Source organism: Giraffa tippelskirchi, chromosome 2, assembly GCF_054371585.1.
Source record: "Giraffa tippelskirchi isolate mGirTip1 chromosome 2, T2T-mGirTip1v1.2.pri, whole genome shotgun sequence".
Classification (NCBI taxonomy): domain Eukaryota; kingdom Metazoa; phylum Chordata; class Mammalia; order Artiodactyla; family Giraffidae; genus Giraffa; species Giraffa tippelskirchi.
The window spans coordinates 108,445,169-108,460,651 of record NC_137276.1 but is presented as its reverse complement, the minus strand read 5'-3'; the positions used below and the strand labels follow the sequence as shown (position 1 = coordinate 108,460,651).

At 43.8% G+C, this 15,483-nt stretch overlaps 1 protein-coding gene across 4 annotated transcripts in view; it reads left to right on the top strand.

Moving 5' to 3' along the window:
- The window catches only part of HSF2BP (heat shock transcription factor 2 binding protein), a 78,933-nt gene that overhangs the window by 40,152 nt on the left and 23,298 nt on the right, over nt 1-15,483 (top strand). For all 4 annotated transcript variants that reach the window (XM_081570028.1, XM_081570024.1, XM_081570027.1 and 1 more), the window contains one exon: nt 8,624-8,727. In XM_081570028.1, coding sequence (XP_081426154.1) covers nt 8,624-8,727 — 104 coding nt within the window. The remainder of the gene's footprint in view (nt 1-8,623; nt 8,728-15,483) is intronic.

The following is a 15,483-nucleotide window of genomic DNA, read 5'->3' as shown; positions in this document are numbered from 1 at the left end:
TTCCAGCCTTTTAAACTCTCCCTGGAGTCTTTTACACACAACTTTCTTATTGCCCAAACTTCATTATGATTTTACCAATCCTGTTGACAGAAGCCACAGGAAGCTTTTTGAGCTCTTGTTCTTGTTGCTTCTTAGGGTCAGTGTATCAGCCAGACCTGCTGAGAGTGTCATTGAATGGGTTGGGTAATGTCCCCGCTGGACAGAGGGGTCCACTGGGGGATGAGCAAGAAGATGGAGAGAGGGAAGCCCTGGGGGGTGAGCTGGAGGGCAGTCGCAGGGAGGGGTTCTCCATAATTCCTGAGCCACCGCTTAATTCTCCATAAGGTATGCAACACCACCCCCCAACCAGACTTGGGGTTCAGCTCCATGAAGTAGGTTTACTCTGTAGCAGCATTGGTCACTGACACAGCGTGCCTCACCATGCAGGGGCCCCTGAGAGTACAGCATGTGCAGTCAGGAAGGGCAGCAGTTCTGTAGAGTGGGCTTTAGAGAAATTCCTCTGGGGATGGGGTACTTGTTCCCCCTGCTTGCAGTTACTGTTGGTTTATACCCCCAGCTGTGGGCTATCCAGTTGTTACCAACAGTTTAGTGAGTGAGAAGCCCCGCTTAGGACGTCTGTCAGGTCCTGTGGTGCAGAACCAGCTTGGGAGTGCCGCAGGAAGACCTGTCCCTGCTGTATGACCAGACCAGTCCTACTGCATGTCGAGTAGGGGCAGCTCCAAGTGGCTGTGTCAGCCCCGCAGATCGGAGCCTCAGCGAGTGACGATTCACCATCAGGACCAATGAGCTGACTTTGCCTGTAGATGTCCAGCCTCCAAATGGGAGAGAACTGACCTGGGATAATCAGAATGCAGACTGTACTTCTTGGAAGGTGATTCTGGAGGCCTTTCTGTAAAAGAGTCTCAAAACAGTAGAGGTATTTTAGAACTAAGTTTAGGGCCACGGAGCTTAGAGAGGGAGCTCTGAGCACAAGCGTCAGGGTGTCTTCAGTGCTTTGTCATCTTCTTCAGTTCACTGTAAGTTTCTAGACATCACAGGCGGTGTCCTCAAGGCCTGGTACACAGAGGTGCTCAGTGAATGTTGCTGAATGAGCAGATGAGAGGCAAATACTCACTTTCTGGGTTATGGTCATACTTGTTTGTTGTTAGAAGTTATACGATGTGTTACTGTGCATTTGGCTGGCCTGACACCTCTTCACTTAAGGAGTGGCTTGATGCCAATTGAAAAGAAATCTTCAAACATCAGGTTTCTAAATGGTTTCCAATAAAAACGTTAGTAATATGGGATGGTGGAAAAGTTATCATTAAGGACATTATAAATAATTTATATGATGTTGGTTAACAGTTAAATGTTTTGAAGACGAAAGTACGTTTTGAAGACAAAACTTAAATATATTCGAACTCCTTAATTTGGAGTCATTAGCATTTCCAGATATTAACAAAGGTCAACCAACTTCTGAAATGTTTATCTCCAACATTTCGGGTCTGGAACTCATATATATTATTTTCTAGGCAGCAGAGCTTTCAGCCACAAAATGTTTACCATCTGTTGAGTACTTACTACATTAGAGCTTGGTAACCAATGCTGAGTATAACCTCAGTTCTTTTGAAAGGCATTTTTAGGGTTTTAGCCTATCAAGTTTGATCCTTCTGTGTATATTAAAGAAACAAGCAGGGCTTCCCTGGTGGCTCAGTGGTAAAGAATCTGCTTGCCAGTTCAGCAGACTTGGGTTTGATCCCTGATCCGGGAAGATCCTGCATGCCCCGGAGCAACTGAGCCTGTGAGTGCCCAGGAGCCACACCACTAAGCCCATGAGCTGCAGCCATTGAAGCCTGTGTGCCCGAGAGCCTGTGCCCCGCAACAGGAGAAGCCACCACAGTGAGAAACCTGCGCACTACAACCAGAGAATAGCCTCTAGTCATCGCAGCTAGAGAAAAGTCTGTGCAGTAATGAAGACCCATCAGAGCCAAAAATAAATAAAATAGATACTTACCAAAAAACAAGCCTGTATTTGGGCTTTCTCAGTAAGAAAAAGGTAAGTAACAGTGCACTTTGGGGTAGAGGAGGTGATCAGTCCCTCACAGAAGACATGCTGAACTTCACGAACGTGGAGCAGATCCTTGACCTCAGCCTCAGAGCAAATCATAACCATGATGAGATGCCATTTCATTCCATCTCAGTGAAAACAGTCTGAGTCTGGCAATTCTGGGCTTTGGGGAGGACATGAGTCCTGTCTGCTCTGCGGGTGGGAGGGAGAGGAAACAGCAGGGCTGAATCTGTTAGCTGTACGTGCATGTGCCCGGGACGGGTAATCCACTTCTGCATACGTACTCCAGGGAAAGTGCTGCCCATAAACCCCGTGACAGGTGTGCAGAAATGTCAGAGCACATAGTAGCAAAGTAATGAAACCTCTGTCAGCTGGAAAATAGATAAACAGATTGTGACAGTATACGGGGACACAGCAGTGAAAATGCATTTGAGCCCTACAGACCAACCCAGGCAAACCTCTCATGCTGGTGGGGACAGTGCAGATGCAGAGAGCAGGATTGGCGGGGTCCACACGTATGTTGTCAAGGTCTGTGGAGATGTACACCTCGCTCCCACATCAGGTGAGGATAGTGGTCCCACCTCTCGGAAGCCGGAGTTCAGATGGAGTTCGTTAAGGGGATTTGCTTTTTTAACCAAGGAGGTGGGTGTCCTTTTTGTGTGCCTTTTATGTTACATAGTAGATAAACATTAATCTGAGGTACTTGAGTAAGAATACCTAAAGGAAATCAACACTGAATATTCACTGGAAGGACTGATGCTGAAACTGAAGCTCCAATAGTTTGGCTGCCTGATGGGAGGAGCTGACTCATTGGAAGAGACCCTGATGTTGGGAAAGATTGAGGGCAGGAGGAGAAGGGGGCAACAGAGGAAGAGATGGTTGGATGGCATCATCAACTCAAAGGACATGAGTTTGAGCAAACTCTGGGAGATGGTGAAGGACAGGGAAGCCTAGCGTGCTGCAGTCCATGGGGTCACAGAGTCAGATATGACTGAGCTACTGAACAACAAGATTTTTAGGCTCTAACCTGATTGAAGCGGGGCAGCGTGTCACTAATCAGTCACTGTGTTCCTCTTTAAAAGCTGATGGGCCTCCAACTACGAGTTTCTGTTATTCAGTCTGAAATGTCTGATTGTATTCCTCTGCCAGTTACTTCTTTCTCACATAACATGTGCAGCATTTTCTAAGAAGTTTATTGCTCTTTGATCCTTAGAATTATTTGATGGTGCTAATTTGGCTACAACAGACTGGTTCCGAATAGGAAAAGGAGTACGTCAAGGCTGTATATTGTCACCCTGCTTATTTAACTTATATGCGGAGTACATCATGAGAAACACTGGGCTGGACTGGACTCAAGCTGGACTCAAGATTGCCGGGAGAAATATCAGTATCCTCAGATATGTGGATGACACCACCCTTATGGCAGAAAGTGAAGAAGAACTAAAGAGCCTCTTGATGAAAGTGAAAGAGGAGAGTGAAAAAGTTGGCTTAAAGCTAAAATGTTCAGAAAACTAAGATCATGGCATCTGGTCCCATCACTTCATGGCAAATAGATGGGGAAACAGTGGAAACAGTATCAGACTTTATTTTTTTGGGCTCCAAAATCACTGCTGATGGTGATTGCAGCCATGAAATCAAAAGATGCTTACTCCTTGGAAGGAAGGTTATGACCAACCTGGATAGCATATTTAAAAGCAGAGACATTACTTTGCCAACAAAGGTCTGTCTGGTCAAGGCTATGGTTTTTCCAGTGGTCATGTATGGATGTGAGAGTTGGACAGTGAAGAAAGCTGAGCGCCGAAGAATTGATGCTTTTGAACTGTGGTGTTGGAGAAGACTCTTGAGAGTTCCTTGGACTGCAAGGAGATCCAACCAGTCCATCCTAAAGGAGATCAGTCCTGGGTGTTCATTGGAAGGACTGATGTTGAAGCTGAAACTCCAATACTTTGGCCACCTCATGCGAAGAGTTGACTCATTGGAAAAGACCCTAATGCTGGGAAGGATTGGGGGCAGGAGGAGAAGGGGACGACGAAGGATGAGGTGGTTGGATGGCATCACCGACTTGATGGACATGGGTTTGGGTAAACTCCGGGAGTTGGTGATGGACAGGGAGGCCTGGCGTGCTGCGATTCATGGGGTCGCAAAGAGTCAGACACAACTGAGCGACTGAACTGAACTGAATTTGGCTACTTTAGATTTTGGTCAGTTTTGGATGACTGATGTGTCATGCCTTCTGGTTTGTTTTTATGGCTGGTTTGTTTGGAAATCCTGAGTGTGTTTGTTCTTTGTTGCTTCCAGGTTACAAGTTACCATTTCTTTTACAATGGAGAATAAGGTAGTTCAGTTGCATCACTTTGACTTCTGGTGACTCAGCCTTGGATGGCAGACTGTCTGGAGGGCTCTTGGGCCTCTTACCAGGAGAGCCTGTGTGGCTTACTGGTGCAGTCCTGCTGCTTCAGGTGGAGAGAGGGCCTTTTCATTGGAGAAGAGTTACTTTTGTAGCATGCAGGTTTACTTATCCTTTATCTTAGCCTTGCTTTCAGTCCTTTTGCTATCAATGGAGGATGTGTCTCAATCTCTTGAGACTGCGGGAGACAGGGAGATTTGTAACCTATCTTCTGCTTAGGTTCATGGGAGAAAACAGAATTTGCCTACTTTTTTTGTCATTGGAAGAAAAATGACTCCTAGTATGGCAGTACTTTGGGAAACTACATTTCCTTTTAATACTAAGGAACCAGAAGAGTAAGATCATGGCATCCGGTCCCATCTTTTCATGGCAAATAGATGGGGAAACAGTGGAAACAATGACAGACTTTATTTTCTTGGGCTCCAAAATCACTGTGGATGGCGACTGCAGCCATGAAATTAAAAGACACTTGCTCCTTGGAAGAAAAGCTATGATAAACCTAGACAGTGTATTAAAAAGCAGAGACATCACTTTGCTAACAAAGGTCTGTATAGTCAAAGCTATGGTTTTTCCAGTAGTCATGTATGGATGTGAGGGTTGGACTGTAAAGAATGCTGAGCACCGGAGAACTGATGCTTTTGAACTGTGGTGTTGGAGAAGACTCTTGAGAGTCCCTTGGACTGCAAGGAGATCAAACTAGTCCATCCTAAAGGAAATCAACCCTGAATATTCATTGGAAGGACTGAAGCTGAAGCTCCAATACTTTGGCCACCTGATGTGAAGAGCTGACTCATTGGAAAAGACCCTGATGCTGGGAAAGATTGAGGGCAGGAAGAGAAGTGGGTGACAGAGGACGAGATGGTTGGATGGTATCATTGACTCAGTGGACGTGAGTTTGAGCAAATTCCAGGAGGTAGTGAAGGACAGGGAGGCTTGGTGTCCATGGGGTTGCAAAGAGTCAGACACAACTGAGTGACTGAACAGCACCAACCAGAGGAGTGAATTGAACAGGAAGTCTCTTTTGACCTGATGGTTGGAAATTTGATACATTATTTACAGTACTTTTGGTTGAAGTAGAAATGTTGAAACAGAAAGCATTTACATGAGAACCAGTGAGTGGTTCAGGGTTTGTTGTTTACTAAGTGATGCTGTGACCTGGGAGCAGTCTCTGGTCTTCAGTGAGGTGGCCTGACAGTAGCAGGAGGTCAGATGGTACTGTGGCGGTTACGTTTGCTCCATTCTAGCTTCTTTGGGATGGAGCTGATGATGACCAAGTGTGAAATTTTAGAGATAGTTGTCAGTTTGTGTTTTTGTCACTTTAAAGTTAAACGCAGTCAGTGGAAGAATTTCAACTAGACATATTATCTGGGGTTTGCCCCACACTTCAGTCACTACCCAGATATTAACTTAGCCTTTTAAAATCTAGAGAAGAAAGACTGGCTTGTTTTCTTTTTAGGCACTAAAGCAGGGCTTGGCAAGCTTTCCTCAAAGGGCCAGATAGAAAAGTTTTAGGCCCTGTGGGCCATGCGATCTCCATTGCAGTGACTCAGCCTGCTGCTGTAGCTGGAAAGCAATGTAGGAAACACTTTGGAGTCAGGAATTCCAGCCATCTGTGCTGATGACCTGAACGTTTCTCTTCTTGAGATTCTGGATTAGAGAGCTCAGAAAATTCTAGATACTGTGTTGAATCTTCCTCATGAATACAGTATTTGAACATCCCTTAATAACTCATTAAATGAGTTACCAGTGTATAGATTTTGGATATGTGTAAAAGTTGTCAGGAAAACTTGCAAAGATTTGTAATTTTGGCTCATTGTGTGGCCTGCGAGGTGGCAGAAGATGGTAATTTGAGAACTGGGCGTTGCTACTCTGAAGGAGAAGAGGACAGACTGTCTTGCATGCTGCCCTGCTGAGGCTCTCGATCGCGCGGAGCTTGTTCAGTTTCCATATGGAACTTTCTGAGTGCTTGTCATGTCCCAGGAGCCGTACCAGCCTGTGTATCTATAAAGACCCATCAGCCATGAAGTTTGCTTTCGACAAGCCAAGTTGAGTGGGGAAGCCAGCTATTTTAACAGGAAACTGTAATACACATTTCCATGGCATGCATGTATGCATATGCCATAATTTATGTAATTAATCCCTTCTTAATGGGCCAGTGGCAATCCCTGATTGTCCTTTTGCCTCAGGCTCCATTAGGTCTTGGCACAGTACTGTCACTGATCTTATCTTGATTTTAAATTTGGATATATTGCTTATTATGGAATTTTTGCAATAGTTTTGACTTTAAAAAGTTGCATTACAATATATTTTAAAAACTTTGATTAGTAAGCTTTTTTGTCACCCCATAAATTTGCATCCAAAACACATGCCTCGCTTTCTTCGCCCGCTGGTCTGTGGGTTAAATGTTCAGTTGTACACACTCGAGACACTTCGGGAGGCAGGCTGTGGGCTCTGATGCCTTTTTCTGAGGAGAACTGATGGGGTGGTAGTTAACTACCTAGTTAACTCCACCTGACTTCTCAACTCCGGCTCCCCATAGGCAGTCAGCAGCCAGATCTGTGCCTCCATCTGTTTTCTTCTTATTCTCCACTGGGCTCCTTACCGTCTGCCTTGTGCAGTGGACGATTCAGAGCTGGCCACAGCCTGGGCAAAATCTGCACTTGAGCCTTAGTGCTCCCTTTGTCCTGGAACCTGCCTTTCTGGGCTTCTTCCTTCCAAGCTTCGTTCTGTTTGCTGTAATTTCTTTAGCTTTCTTTTCTGTTTAGTATTTCTCCTTTCCCAGACGTGACACCTTGAGTTTTACAGTTTGATTATTAAAGTTTTCTTTCTTCTGTGTTCTTGGTTCTCTTTTGAGCTGCCTTTGTTGTTTATAATACCCAGTAACTCCTTGATCTCGTTTTAAATTTCTTTTTGAATTATTTAAACCTATTAAACACAGCTATTTTCTATTTGGCAATTGATACTTGTAGTATCTGAGAATTTTTTTTTTTTTTTAATTCTGGCTGTCATTGGTTCTTTGTGCTGTTACTTTAAGGACTTATTGTTCACGTGTTTTGTGACTTTTATTAGGAACTTATAGTTGTTAGCACTGTGTTTGTGGGAATTCTTTGGCGACCCAGTTGAGGACCCTTTGCTTTAACAGGCTGGAACAGCTCCTGTCCCAGGTCTACTTTCTTATTAACTTGTGGATTTTCAGGCCATATAGAAAGTATGTATTCATGCCAAACTTGGCAGTTCACAATTCTTCTAGCTTCATGAAGGGGCCTATGCTCTGAAGTCCTGTCTCGTGTTGGTCAGAGGCTCTTCTTTCTGTCCCTCTGCACAAAGGCACTGACACTGACGCTCCATGTCTCTGGAATCCGCCATCTTTAGGTCTTACCTTCCTGAATTTGAGCTCTCACTCAGGTCCTGGTAAGAGATGCTTTCCCATCATTTCTTGCAAGCCCATTCATTTTCAAGAGTTTGCAAAATATTTGTATAGCCTTTTCTGTTACTTTGCCATATGAAGTTTTGAGGTTCTCTCTATTCTGCAATATTGTCAGAAGTCGATCCTATAGCTTTCCAGTTTTTATTTGACTCTGTATTACTAGTTGTGGTCAGTTCCCAAGACCACTTGTAAAACCCTGTTTAACTCCAGGTCAGTAGGATTGCCGGTTGTTAGCGATGGTTGAATTGTGGCTTTCTCCATCCCGGTATGGTGGATTAAATAGGGTGGAATGGCCTGACCCAGCCACCCAGGCTTCATGGGTAACATTCATTGAATGAAAGGTAGGATTAACTTTTAAACAGTGAATTGAACCTTTAGAGTACAGTATACTTATGAATTGAGGGTTGCCCGTATGTAAATGCAGGATTGGTAATAAAAGGTTACTCAGTAAATACGGCTTTGAGGTTTCCTGCGCCCTCATTTGTGTCTCTTGATTATGTAAGTTCATAAAAGGTGGGATTATGTGGCACTATTGTTTCCCACTTTCATGAAGCTTCACAGAGACAAGTATTATTTCGCATACCTTCTACTTATTATGCCTATCTTCCAGATTGTAGAATTGGATATCTCAAGTGTAAGGGCTCCCCTAAATGTGTTAGGGTCCTGTGAACCAGGAGATACATTTAAGGTGAAACTTCATGGAGGGGCCAGCATTTCAACACCATTCTCTTTTACATTTCAGGTTAATGCTGATGTCCCTGTACAACGTGAGCATCAATCTGAAGGGCTTGAAGTACATTAGTGAGAGCCCAGGATTCATCCCTTTGCTGTGGTGGCTTCTCAGTGGTAAGGAGGGGTCTACCTGTAGGTCCTTGGGCAGCTGGTGTACCTGTTCCTCTGTGGCTGGAGGGAGTGGTAAAGTATTAGAAGTGAGAGTGGATTATCCCAAGATGTTACCAGTTTTTTAAAAAACAGACTTTAGATTACAGAAAACTCCCTGGTGTGCTCAGTTATTTCTAGTTCTGTTTCTGAAGTATTGCTTTCAATTTAGTTGTGATTCTGTGACACAGAGAAAAATTACCTAATAAAACAGCTAGTAAGTGGCAGTAACCTGTTCCTTTCTCTGTGAATGATACAGCACCATGTGTGTTGTCTGTGGCTCTGAACACCAGGTATAGAGAAATCCCATCATTAAGCAGTGGTGGGGGGAAAAGAAGTCTGAGAGACTGCAGCGCTGGAGTTCCATGTATACACACACACACATATACATACCTCTGTATATACGTGTATGTATATACACATACATATCAATATATATATGTGTATATATACACACATACATATACATACATATCAATATATATGTATATATATATAATGTTTTTTATTTTCTTTGGAATAAAAATTTCTTTACTCTTTCTCCTCTTCTCCCTTACCTCCAATTTAACCTAAAATTTTGCCCCCATCCGTTCATCCTAATTTAATATGTTTTTAGTAGAAACATATTTCATTCAAGTGTGCAAAATAGTTAACTTCCCTTTTTTTTGTAATTCAGATCAGTCTCTATTTTTGAGCTTCAGTTGGTAGTAAATGCTTATTTTTTGGTAACATTTTTTGAGGTATAATTGACATGCAATAAACTATACACATTTAAGGCAAACAGTTGGTAAGTTTTGACTGGAGTGGGTTGCCATTTCCTTCTCCAGTGCATGAAAGGGAAAAGTGAAAGTGAAGTCGACTGAGCGACTGAGCGACTTCACTTTCACTTTTCCCTTTCATGCACTGGAGAAGGAAATGGCAACCCACTCCAGTATTCTTGCCTGGAGAATCCCAGGGACGGGGGAGCCTGGTGGGCTGCCGTCTATGGGGTTGCACAGAGTCGGACACGACTGATGCGACTTAGCAACATACATAGTGAAAGCATCATCACAGTCAAGATAACAAGCATCACTGTCACTCCTGAAAGGTACCCTTGCTCCTTGGAGCTCTCTTTCCCACCGCTGTGTTCCTCTTCCTAGAAAATCACTCACCTTCTCTCTGTTACAGGTTAGTTTTCATTTCTCCAGTTTTATATAAATGGAACCATGCATTTTGCATTCTTTTTTGCCTCTTTTTCACTCAGCATAATTATTTTGAGAAATCCATCTGTGTTTTGTATATTAGTAGTTGATTCCTTTTTATTGCTAAATAGTAAGTATTCTGTTATGTGGATAAACTGCAGTTGCTTTATTTATTCAACTGTGGGTTGTCTACAGGTTGAGCTTATTATAAGTAAAGCTGCTGTGAGCACTCTTATATGTCTTTGCATGGACATAGGCTTTCATTTCTCCCGGGTAAATACCTAGGAGTACAATGTCTAGCTTGTGTAGTAGGTGCAAGCTCATTTTGATGAAATTGCCAAGCTTTTACACACTGCACAGTGGTGGCGCTGTTCTGTACATGCTCCTCCCACCCCTCTCCCCTGCCCCAGCAGAGGGTTAGCGCTTGCTGTGTCTTTGTCAATGCTCCGTGTGCTCATTCTGCTTAATTGTAGATATTCTGGGGGTGGGGAGGTGGTGGGTGACAGACCTCACTTAGTCTCAGTTCAGTCACTCAGTCGTGTCCGACTCTTTGTGACACCATGGACTACAGCATGCCAGGCTTCCCTGTCCATCACCAACTCTCGGAGCTTGCTCAACTCATGTCCATCGAGTCAGTGATACCATCTAACCATCTTATCCTCTTTTGTCCCCTTCTCCTCCTGCCTTAAGTCTTCCCCAGCATCAGGGTCTTTTCCAAGGAGTTAGTTCTTCGCATCAGGTGGCCAAAATATTGGAGTTTCAGCTTCAGCATCAGTCCTTCCAATGAATATTCAGGACTGATTTTCTTTAGGATGGACTGGTTGGATCTCCTTGCAGTCCAAGGGACTCTCAAGAGTCTTCTTCAACACCACAGTTCAAAAGCATCAATTCTTCAGCACTCAGTCTTCTTTATGGTTCACCTCTCACATCCATATGTGACTACGGAAAAAACCATACCTTTGACTATCCAGACCTTTGTCGGCAAAGTAATGTCTCTTGCTTTTTAATATGCTGACTAGGTTGGTCATAGCTTTTCTTCCAAGGAGCAAGGGTCTTTTAATTTCATGACTGTAGATCACTACATTTATGTTATTTTAATTTGCGTTTAGTTATTACTAATTTGCATTTATGTTATGACTAATGATGTTGAGCATCTGTTCCTATGTTTATTGCCCATCCTGATATCTTTTCTGATTAAATGTCTGTTCACACTTTTTGCCCGTTAAAAGAATATCGGGTTGTTTCAATTGAACATTGAGATTCTTTGTGTATTCTGCATACAAATCCTTTGTCACATATCTAATTTGCAACTAGTTTTTCCCAGTCTGTTGCTTGCCTTTTCATTCTCTTAATAGCATCTTTAAAGAACAGAAGTTACTAATTTTGGTGATGTTTAATTTATTGCTCTTTTTCTTCTATGAATCATGCTCTTGGTATAGAAATTTTTGCCTAACTGAAGGTCACATGGATTTTTAAAATGTGTTTTCTTCTATCTTATAGTTTTGCATTTCTACATTTCACATTTAGGTCTGTGATAAATTTGAGTTAATATTAATACGTGTTGAGAGCTAGGACTCCAAGTTGTGTGATGGTGTGTTCTATTTTGCATGAAGCCACCACCTAGCTGATCCATCTCCATTTGTCTGGAAGATTTTCCTTGCTCAGCAGGGCTGTGTTTGGACCTTTGCTGAAAATCTGATGACCTTCTATGAGAGGGTGTAGTTTCAGGCTCTATTATTCTGTTTTGTGGACCCATTTTTGTATCATGATGCCAATACCACACTTTAGAAGAAATCTCTAAGTCAGGTGGTGTAAATCCTCCAACTTTCTTCTTATTTCTCAAAGTTGTCTTCACTGTTTCTAAAGTCCTTTGCATTTCCTTACGTCACTTTTGCATTTCCAATGCATTTCCATTGTCACTTTCTAAAAAAACAAATCTTGTTGGTATTTTTGTTAGGATTGTGTTGAATCGACAGTTCATCTTGGGAGACTTGACATTTCAACAATAGCGAGTCTTGCAATCAGTGGAATAGTATATACACGTCCATCTGTTTAGATATCGCTGGGAGAGGAGAGGATCTGACCTCCTTTCTTCTGGCTGCATGTGCAGTAAGCACCATGAGGACAGAAGGAAGGGTGGGCTTGTTGACGCTCATGTGGGATGGGTCATGCTTCCCTCTAGGCGAGAGCTCTGGCAGGGCTTCTACCCCTGTGAAGGATGTGGCTTCCCTGAGCGCGCAGCTCATGGTGTGTGGCTGGCCCTGTGGAGCTAGATCTCCCTGGACTGTGCCGACCCCCTGGATGTGGCTGTTGCTGTGGAGGAACACTGTTCTTGGTCTTGGACACTGGTGTCTGTGTCTCTGACCAGCGTCCGGTAGATTGCAGTGTGCTGGCTCATGAACTTGCCAGTCAGGTGAAGCCCCACACCTTCCAGAGCTGGAAGGAGGTGGCTGGGGGAGGGGGCCGTGTTTATAGTGCAGGATGACTCCTGCCCACGAGGGCTGGAAACCTGACCAAACAGCTTTTTTTCTCTTGAGAATGTGAACGAAGGAACCCATAGACTCAGAAGTCGGCCTTGGACTTGGTGGGGAAGGGGTGTCACTATCGAGGCTGGTTGGTGTGGGCCACATGCAGGCAGAGGGTCCCAGCTGGAGGTGGGGTGGGAAAAGGGAGAGAATAATTAGATGAGTTCTTTGTACGCTTTGAGTGCCAGTTACTGCTTAAGTTCTTTACGTGTGTTTACAGATCTAGTTCTCTAAGTACTCTTATTAGGTAAATATGGTCATTTATGTTTTGTATATAGGGAAAGTGAAGCATGCAGAGGTGAAGTGACTTCCTCAAGGTCATACCTGGGTGGGAGTCTGGGCAGCTGAGCTCCAGGTCCCGTCTCTTAGCCACTCTGCTGACCTCTGCCCTGCAGGAAGTGCCTCTAAGATGGACGCTTAGTTCCGAGTGACCTGTCACCTTCCCTTGTCTCCAGATCTGGCATGGCTCGGCCTTAGAGATGATGTCCCGAAACCACACGCCCTCTCTGTTTAAGCTTGCTTACAGCCAGTGATCTTCCAGCACCTTCTGCCAGTTGTTCTATAAAAAGGTCTTTTCTACCTGTGGTACTCCAGAAATGTTCCAGGGCCAAGTGAAAGTCCTTCTGAGTTTTGTTTTCATTTAGGCTGCTCTAGGTAGCCAACAACCCAACAGTGTCTGTCAGTTCCAGACACTCACCAGAGGTGGCATTCTTTGACCAGGGTGGTTTGTTCCTGCTTGAACTGTGGGTCCCATGCAGTGGGGGTTGGGGCGAAGACGCCTAATGCGTCTCTTGTCTCCGCTGGCAGGCTTCCTTGTTCATGATGACAGTGATGGTTCTCTTGACACAGTGAGTACAGCCTAAGCCTAATCAGTCTTCTGAAGGGTCATCTTCTTGATGTCCTTAGAGTTATTTGTTACCGCAGGTAGATTAAAAACAAGGTCTATCAAGCCCAGGATGTTTGTCCCCTGAATTACGTTTAAAATTGCTTTAACTTAAAAATTGAAATTTGTTACAGAATTTGGTGTGTATTTTAGGAAGATGAATATGTATTTTATTACAGAATGAGAAAACAGAAATATTCTCTGAGAAGCAGTATGTCTTTCTCGGTGTCTGGTGGTGGTGGTGTGATTATTTTCGTAACTCTAGACTGTCATAAGTGCTCACAACTAAGAATTTTAAAACTGGTTTTTTTCTGCCCCGTTGCTTTTAGGTAGATCTGCTGTATGATATTGTACTAGAAAATAAGAATCTCTCCTAATTTGTAAAATAAAAAGATTTAATTACTTCTTCCAGTAATTAGTTTCTACATTTATCAGTTTTCATGTTAGGCAATTTGATATGTTTTAAAGAACATGGATTTTGGATTCCTTAGACCTGGGGAGATGACAGATTTTCTACTTGGGAACTTACCTTTTAGGATCTCCCTTTTCTGATCTGCAAAATGGGGATTTCTACCTCAAGGGTCTCAGTGTATATTAAAACACAGTAGTGCCTGGGCCAACACCTGATATGGTAGGTGTTAAATAGGTGTTTCCCTTTTTACTTATAATCTAAATCTTTTATGCCATGGTGAAAGCACACTTCCTTTCAGTTTCTTTGACCTAAAGATGGCAAGTTGCTTTCAAGTTTCCGGACTTCTTTGATCCAGGGTACAGGACAGTTGCTATTTATTATCCCTGACTAAATAATCTCATTTCCTTTAACCTTTGCTTGGTTGCACTTTCCTTCCCTTTATTCAACTATGTAGTTGGCTTTTTCCCAGGCTTTCTGCAGATTCTTCACATTCCTCTTAAGCCGCAAAGATGGCTTGGACTCTAGCACTTAGCTGATGGGACAGAGCAAGTGGGCGTATGTTCTGTAATTGTCAATGTGCACTGGCGTGAATGCCTCACCATTAGCTTTCTGTGCTGCTTTTCCTGCTCTTGTTGACAGTGTTGAATAGGCATGTAGGACTCCTGTCCTGCACATACTTGGTTTATCTAAGTGATAGTGAACATTGATAGTTCTGCCCAGTTTGTATCTCTGGTCCAGACTTTCTCCCCATCGCCAGACTCACTTATCCAACTGTCTACTTGACATCTCCATGGGGATGTCTAATGTGCATTCACACTCAGCTCACTAAGTTCCCAACCTTTCCCCACCAACCTCTACCATGGCCTTCCCGGCTTTGGTTGATGGCTCTTTCCAGTTTCTCTAGCCTGTAAAGACATGGAGTGGCTTTTGTCTCCTTTTTCTCTGACACCCACATGCAGTCTGTTAGGAAATCCTGATGGCCCTACTTTCAGAATACATCCATAGTCTGACCACAGTCCACCACTTCCACATGGTTTTGAGCCTCCACTGTCTTTTGTTTAGAGGCCTTCAGTCACCTCCCGCAGATCTCCCCACAGTCCATCCTCGCAGGCCATGGATTAGGAGGCTGGGGGATGACGGAATAGGTCCTGGACAACTCTTCTCACTGAAAACAGTCAAAATGTCAGGTGAGGTGTTAAAACAAAACAAAAACATTTTAAACTCCTCCTCTGAGCTAGAAAAATAGTAATTATACCCAGAGCACAAAAGCTGAGTGAAAGCTGATGGTGGAGAGGCTACTGGGGACCGAGCTAACTCTGAGGGCATCTATCCAGATGACCTTTAGTTCCTGTGTCCTCCCGGGGCCTGGGGACAGGAAGCAGAGCCCATTCCCACCGTCAGTGAGGAGCCTGGCGGGGCTCCCAGAGGTACTCATGAGAAGGGATTCACAAACCCACGGTCAGGGGTGTTTTATCCTACTCCGCTCCATGCTTGGTAACTAGAAAAGCACAAACACCCAGTAAGGATGTGAATGGTTTGAAAACCACAGTCAGTCTGCCCCCTTCCCCGCCCCAAATGCATAGAAGACTCCAGCTGTTGGCTTGTTTCAGACACATGTGGGAAATTTATGAAAGTGATCATTTTCTGGGTTTTGAAGCAGGTCTCAATTTCATATGATCAGAACTGAGTGGGATATCTTCTTGGACCACAGTACAGTGAAGC